The 8330-nt window shown below is 34.9% G+C and overlaps 1 protein-coding gene across 1 annotated transcript in view; it reads left to right on the top strand.

The window, feature by feature from the left end:
• Nucleotides 1-2572: 2572 nt before the first annotated feature.
• Nucleotides 2573-8330, top strand: part of LOC107680310 (sentrin-specific protease 6-like) — a 35373-nt gene continuing 29615 nt past the window's right edge. Inside the window, exons 1-2 of the mRNA XM_016476155.1 lie at nucleotides 2573-2979; nucleotides 7394-7487. Coding sequence (XP_016331641.1) covers nucleotides 2949-2979; nucleotides 7394-7487 — 125 coding nt within the window. The 5' untranslated portion in view covers nucleotides 2573-2948. The remainder of the gene's footprint in view (nucleotides 2980-7393; nucleotides 7488-8330) is intronic.

Raw genomic sequence — 8330 nt, 5'->3', positions numbered from 1 at the left:
ACATTTCCGTCTCACGCTTGAGGTATTCGGCCAATCACAACGCACTGGATAGCTGGCCAATCAGAGCAGACCTCGCTTTTCAGACCGATGAGCTTTGTAAAAATGTACGCGTTTCAGAAAGGCGGGGCATAGAGGAGAAACAATAATGTACAGTATGTGGAAAATAATGTGTTTTTTGAACCTTAGACCATAAACACATTTCATTACACCAAATACACAAAATAATGTTCTTTTTAGCAACATCATATGACCCCTTTAACTTTTTGTTGCACTAAAGGTCAGATTTCCTTGCATAATTTAAGCTGATATCAGTTTAACAATCTGAGTGAAAAATTAATCGAAAATATTTCAGAATTTCCGATTTCATTTATTTATTATTTAATTACTATTTGGTCAAATCATTTCATTATCACAGCACCCTCTTGAGCTGACTGAAGCTGATGATCATGTTATCCAGCATGCAAGGAAATCGGATATTTTGTTCAAAAGAAGTTACCATTAATGCCACAAATTTAATTAGTGACCCAGAGATATTTCTTTTTCACTTTATTTTTATATAAAGCACAGACAATGTTAGGATGATAAGGGCTGTTAACTTTTTAAGATCGTCAGGTCGTATGAATGACATTAGTGCAGGAAGCAGATTTTAATTGTTCTCTGCTGCCCCCTACTGTTAATGTTGCTCATTGATTCAATTGCACCTGATTTAACTTTACAGATTTTATGATGTATCTGCTAAAGTAAAAAGATTTCTGGAATTATTGGAACAATATAATAAAATATCATTTATTACAATAATTATAATTTTTAAATTAATATTTTTAGCTAGGACACATTAAATTGATCTAAAATGACAGTGCATGTTGCAAATACATGTCAAATTGTGTCTCTCAATGCCACCAATGTCAATGTGTCTAAATGTCAAATAAATGGCGTTCTTCAAACTTTCTGTTTATTAAAGGATCCTGAAAAAAAGACACTGTATTGTGTTTGTATTGTTTCATTAAGCAGCACAACCATTTTCAACATTGATAACAAGAACTGTTTCTTGAGCAGAAAATCAGCATATTAGAATGATTTCGAAGGATCATGTGACTCAGTAATGAATAGCTTGCTTCACCACTCCACGACCTGGAAAAAAGTGCAGATTATAAATAATTACATTTAAGTACTGTTAGTTTTCATGAAAGATGAACTGTTAAAACCCTTTAACAGTTCTTAAACAAACTATTTCTCAGTGTGAACAACATTTTAATAATCTAAATAACCTTTTTTTTCCACTATAAAGAACCTTTTGTGGTCTGATAAGATTCTGTGGATGTTAAAGGTTTGGAACCACTGATGCAAATAAAGAACCTTTATTTGTTAAAGTGTAATATTTGCCCAACTAATTGTTGTTTTTGATTATGTATCCCATTTATGTATAATGGACAATGTAAGATTACATACATACTTATTTGTCCCAATTTATGCACTGTAAACTAATCTTGTCATTAAAGCGCTTTATTTTATTTTATTTTATTTTTTTACTTTTTAAAATAATAACCATACATATTAAATAACAAATCAAAGCAATCTCTTTACACTTTAACATGTATTTTTTTTTATTTGCAGTGTGCACAGAACAATATTTTTAACAAAGTATTTTTAGATTAATTAAAAAAAAACTACACTATACTATTTTGCATATCATCCTTAAAAATGGCATGTGAGACAGGAGTTTTGAGAGCTATGCATCCCAAATCATAGCTGGCTGTTAAGCAAGCCTTTGGTAAATTGAAATGTGCATTCATGATTTATAGGTTAGTATTCCCTCTAATTTCAGTTTGTTTTCTTTCTGTCAATTCGTGAAATATGGTCAACCCGATCTCATGAAAGTGCGTATAAATAGTACGCCAAATAAAAACGAAAACTCGTGGTATTGATACGCAAAAATGGACTTTGGCGTGTATATGCTACGCGGTGTTTAGGGTTTAGGGTTGTGGGGTAGATGCGTATCATATGCACGCCAACAAATTTCGTATCATATGCACGCGAAAACTGCGTATTATATGCACGCCAAACACATGCGTATCATATGCACGCCAAAGTCCATTTTTGCGTATCAATACCACGAGTTTTCGTTTTTATTTGGCGTACTATTTATACGCACTTTCATGAGACCAGGCTCGTTATCACATATGTTTGTGATATAGTGACTTAAAGTGACAGATACACTATTATAAACCTGGAGCTCTGATGTTGTGTGTCTCTTTCTTTCTGTAATTTTGCTGCAACTTGGACTTTTAAGGTTAAGTTTTATATAAATAACCATAGCTATCCCCAATATTATGCATGGCATGGACTTGCATGGAATTCATGGTGTTATTATTTACAGGGTCAATATTTCTAATATTTTAGGATTACATTTTTAGCTGTTGTTATTCATGAGTTAAGTGTCATGGTCATTCACACCATATGATGCTTATATTATAGATAAATACTGATATGTAAGCAGAATATGCCCTAGCAAATAGATTGTTATATTTACGACATTTTACTAATATTGCACAAAAGTCTTTGACGGAAGTGACTCAATAGCGCTTCGTGCTGTAGAATAATGCACTTTTAACCGCTCAGAGTTTCACAAAATGTCTTAAAATTACACATTCTATTACATGCATTTTAGTCTCCCACACTGGTCGCTTAATTATCTTTGCGAGTGTAATCATCTTTTATCTCCGCGGTGAGACAGACGGCGATATTTTACTTTGGTCCTCTTTTCAGCGGGATTTCTGCTCATTTGGACTGAAAAACACAAAGCGACATCATTTTGCATAGATTGAATTTGAGTGACATTGGGATGTGAACTCATGAAATCACATGTGAAATATTAAAGTGTTTTGAGTGTTGAAGTGACAGAAAAGTGCAGTGCGCGAGGTTAAACTCGTTTGAAGGGATGGACCAATATGAATCATAAAAAGAGTCTGTTTATTGAAGGTAAGACGCGTCTTTATTGTGTTTTAATGTGCTGTTTGTCTTGTGTTCGTGTATAAATGTGAATATGCAATGCATATTATCCGTCAGATTTCATCGTGTGTGCGTTAGCGCACGTGCTAACCGAGCAGCAGCATTCACGCTGCAAAAATATAAACATCTGAGCTGATTAAACAATAAATATACTTGCATTAAAGTGCATTGTATTACACAAGTGTAGTTTGAAGGTCTGTCCCCTTGTTAAAGTATCTGTTTCAGTGTATGGATGCTAAAGCAGACTGGGGCCTGATGCTATGCGAGATAAACAAACTTCAGAAATCGTTGAATTAAAAAAAAATATATATAACGTTATATATCTTAAATCATTCTAAATGTACTCATTATGCCTTGTCATCAACAATAAATAGGACTATATCTATGTATTCATCACGACTTGAGCTTTTTAGCTGTGTTTCTCATTGATTCAACGTGGGCCCTTCAACCCTGTAATATCAGTATAACGTTACATGAAAATATTATTTTCCTTTCACATACGAATGAATATATTCTCCTGTTTTCATCTGCAGAATAATCATATTGCCATCAAAATTCATAAAAGACATGAATGAAATGTTCACATTCATGTCGACTACACTTGCAAATGTGATCAAATATGTTATTGTTTCTAATTTATATGCAGTTTTATCAAGAAAAACTTTGATGCTGGTTCGACAAAGCCTTGTCTGAAGAGTGGTTTTTAAAAATGGTCAAGTCACCTTTCCTTATGTGTATATATAGTGCTTTATACAATAGAGTTTTTACAGAGATAGTTAGGAATATAGGTGAATACAGAGACAGATAGATAGAGCTGTAAATTGGAAGTTGGAATCGCCATTTAAAAAAAATAAATTTATGCTTTTGCTCATCAATATAGCATTTAATTGATAAAATAATCAAAAGAAAAAAAAACAGTAATAGTGTCATTGATTTTTGATAGAAATAATAAATGTTTTCCATTTTCAGAAATCTTTTCTGCAGCCGTTACTTCTATTAACACCGTGTCTAAGGATCGTTTGCGTTGTTCTGAAACAGGCCCTTAAATTGTTAAAATGTTTAATTGGTTTGGTTTGTTTTCACAAGGCAACATTTTAAAGCATGCCAAAATGCTTTAGTTTTTGTGAGTAAAACTGTCCTCTCATTGGTCAGAGTTAGGGATGTAACGGTATGAACATTTCTTATTACGGTTATAGTGACCACAATTATCGCGGTTATCCGTATTATCACGGTATTGTTCAAATGTGCTGGAGATGTTCAAAAAGTACCGACACATAAATCACTTCACCAAGTTTTATATTTAAAAATCAACAAACAACAAATAAAAGGACTTTTTGTTTGCATACTCACTAAAACAATAACATTACCAATGATGTTCGGATTTTAAATGACAACTTGACTGACAACTGTTTAATAGCATGTTGAAATATCTAATGTAAATGTTCAAATAAAGCTTTGAAAAAGTTTAATAAAAAGGTAAACCTCACATTTCAGCCTTTAAATAAAGAAAAGATATAAGTCAAAATGATAACTGATTAATAAATTATTATATGTATTTTATCGGCTCCATAAATAATTCTAGATAACTTATCTGAATTGTTTAAATGTGTAGAATCCACATAAGCTTGTTTTTCATCAACCGGTCAAAATGTACAGGTGGGCATGCAAATTCGGTCCGTTTTTGGCCAGACAGAAACTGCGCACAGGCTGAATATAAATATAGGTCTCTGTAAATCCACTCCCTGACAGCAGGTGGCGCTGATGGAAAAGCAGGATTAGAGCTGTTACCCGTAACCTCTGTGGACAAAGCAGTATTGTGATTAAGAACACTTCCTTTACGTATTACATGGAGCGAAGATGAAAACAAAATGCCATCGAATCGTTTCTAAAGACAGTCAGAAACTTCAGAGGTAGGGATGGGTACCGAAACTCGGTATTTAATCGGTACCGGGGCTAAATTATGAAAGACCGGAGTATCGATAAGCTCTGACGTTAACGGTTCTGCTATCGGTACTGGAGAAATTAATAAAACACACATGCATTTATTATTGCTATATATAGCAATAATATATATAGCTTTGTTGTTCACTGACGAGCTGCGCAAAAAATCGTGTGAATATGAACGTGGTTTTGCGCAGCTCGTCAGTGAACAACGGCTCTGTGTAGTTAATGCTGCTCAATGTGAAAGCACGCAGGTGATGGAGATTTACCGCTGATTACAGAACCGGCTTTACTGACAAGATGCGCGTTAAATATTGCATGCGATTTATCGTGCAGCCCTAATAAGCAGTATCGATAAGAGTAGTAATACCGTTGAAACCTTAACGATACCCATCCCTATTCAGAGGTACATTCATATAATTAATTCATTCGCATATTCATTTGTATAATTCCCTTAGCACTCTTTTAAAACCTCCCAGCTTTTCCGCCCTGTTTTCACTCGAAACGAAACTACTCCGTGTGCTGTGCGCACGTGAGACTGTTACTTAAAACGGTGCTTTATGCTGGACAGTATTTATTTATCGCGAGTTGTTCAAATCGCGGTAATCTAATACGGTTTTAATGATAATTAAAAGATGAAACGGTAATACTAACCGTGGGGAATTTTATCATGATTTATCGTCAAACCGGTAATCGTTACATCCCTAGTCAGAGTACAACTTTATGTTCCTCGTGGCGTCAGCCATCCAGAAGTTAGCTTATTGGACTGATTGTGATTGTATCCATCATTCCCGCTGATAAATTTGATATAATTTAACGGTTAGACCCTTCATCGGGACAGCATTATTGTAATGCACCCGTTTCAGGAAGAGCAGTTACACAGCAGTTTAAGATGAAGGCGATCTCGGACTGATTGTTTTGGTGCAGAGCAGAATTGCTGTGTTCACTTGTGCCTGAAGGAAACGTACTAAGGCTGAAAATGTGCCAGATTCAGAAACAAACGCTCCAAACAAGCCAGGTGGGAAAATGCCCTAAAACTGCGTCAGTTGATGTGATGCACCGTCTTGAGGCTGTCAAAGTGAGCATTGCAAATCCATTTGTCCTGTTGTCGGAAGTAGTGTAAACACGTGCAGTATATCAATATTTGAACAGTGCATTAGTTTATTGCTTGCTTTTGACACAATGTGACACACTGCTTACACACTGTAAGAAACACTGTGTTACATAGTCTTTCTAATATGCTGATTTGGCACTCCAGAGACCTTTTTTTGTTATTAGCACAGTTAAAAATGTTTGTACTTAATAAGGAAGCGTGGAAACGGCTGTAGCCTATATCTGTTTCCAGTTACCAATTTATTGAGTACGCTTGCATTTCTTGCAAGTTATTGTACACATGTGAATCAAAATTTGGTTTTACACTTTTTTTTTCTTTTTTTTTTTAAAGGATGCTATTCTATGCACTGCTGTCTTGAAAGAAGAAAACAGACTAGATCTTCCTAGAACGTTCTGGGAAAAATGTGTAGCCAAAAATTGGAGTAGCAATTTGACGATTTCATGTAAATTAAATGTTCAATTAGTAAATGAATGATTGTTCTTATCTGTCATATATTAGGGGTTAAACAGATCGCAGTTGATCTGTGATGCGTACAGACCAGACCCCACAGTTCAGCACGCATGTGATTCGCAGATTAATTTGCCAATTTACACATTCAAGAGATTTTAAACCACAAGAAGAAGTGAAAGAGAACTCGATTCGTTACTCACGCGAAGCACGCACACGCATATGAGTTGATTCCTCTTTCACGTCTCCTTGTGTTTGAGGTACATACACGTATAATTGTCAAAAAACCCTTCTTGGCATTCTCATTCTCTGTGCTTTAAATATGTTTTTTCTTGCTTATCTGAAAAATCATCCGATCCGTGACTCAAAAACCACAATATGATCCGTTGAACCATATATATACTGTATAATATAAATCCCACCCCGCTTCAGCCAGTTTGTGAGAATATTTTGCAGTAATATAGGCCCCTAACCCTTGCTTTAATATATCTGGTAGAAGTGTTAGATCAGCACAGCGGTCATTGCTGCAAGTGGAGGATTCATTGATGAGCAAAGTTTCAGTATGTATGTGATATAGAAATAGTTCATAACATTAATAATGTCTTTCATTTTTTTTTGCAGTTTTCATGAGTCGTTGGAGATTAAAAGTCTCTTTGAACCCTTTCACCAAATTGCAGCTCATTGCATCTCAAATGCATATTGGAGTGCTGAAAGTTGATTTATATTTACATTTGATTTCTTATTAAATTCTTTTTTCAAAAGATAAATACTTGAATCCTTATACTAAAAATTGCTATAATCAAATGGATATGATATGATAAAAGTTTCTTATGATATTCCTTATGGCCATGTTCTGATACGTTGTTCTGATGTGTTTGATAGCTCTGGATAAATGTGAGGACAGGAGAGATGGAGGCTTTAAGCAGACCTGGAGGTGTTCTCTCTCAGATGATAGTGAAGACGACAGCAGACATGAGTAAGGTCATTTAGCACAGAGCAGCTTACAGCCCACTCAAACATCTCTGCATGAACGCTTCCTGCACGCTTAAAGCTGCTTTGAGTCAAATGTTGTTATCACCGTATACAGAGAAACATTTAGGCCAAAGAGAAGTTAAAGAAATACAGAGCCCCACATGCTTAAATGATCACAAATTCTGCAAAACTGTTAATTTTGACAGCAAATGTTGATCTAGTCTTAGTCATAGTCTTTTGTCTAAAATGCCATTTAGTTTGTCATATTTTAGTCATCTGAATTGTTTTAGTTTTAGTCGACTAAATCTGGCTAAATTCTAATGGGTTTAGTTGGAGTAATGCATTTATTAAGCATTTCTCTAAAATTTCCAAACTCATTATATAGGTTTGATATTAAGGTTTTATCATGCAATATAGACACAGATTTAACTTTTGTGACACACAACATGCCTTTATATTAAAATTAAATAAAACCACTTCTCATAAAAAAACTAGTACATGGTCCTGCTTTCAATGAAATAGCAATGGTTATATAATATGCATTCTTTATAACAACTTAACACATTCTTTATTATTTCAAGCAGGCATGTTTATTTATTTACATTACAGTACGTCATAAATAGAACAAGGCATCAGTTTAATGTCGGGTTTTGTCGTGTCGCGCCCTATACAGTCTATGGTCGAGCCGCGCTGCATCTAGTGTAGACAGTTTCACTGGTTATAATGTTCTACTGTATTTTGCCGCTCGTCTCTCTCTCTCTCGCTCTCTCTCTTGCTCTCTCTCTCTCTCTCTCGCTCGCGCGCTCTCTCTCTCTCTCGCTCTCTCTCGCTCTCTCTCTTTCTCTTT

The sequence above is a fragment of the Sinocyclocheilus anshuiensis genome, unplaced genomic scaffold (genome assembly GCF_001515605.1).
Source record: "Sinocyclocheilus anshuiensis isolate Anshui unplaced genomic scaffold, SAMN03320099.WGS_v1.1 scaffold1161, whole genome shotgun sequence".
Taxonomy (NCBI): domain Eukaryota; kingdom Metazoa; phylum Chordata; class Actinopteri; order Cypriniformes; family Cyprinidae; genus Sinocyclocheilus; species Sinocyclocheilus anshuiensis.
The sequence above is the reverse complement of the archived record's forward strand: the minus strand, read 5'-3'. Positions and strand labels throughout refer to the sequence as shown.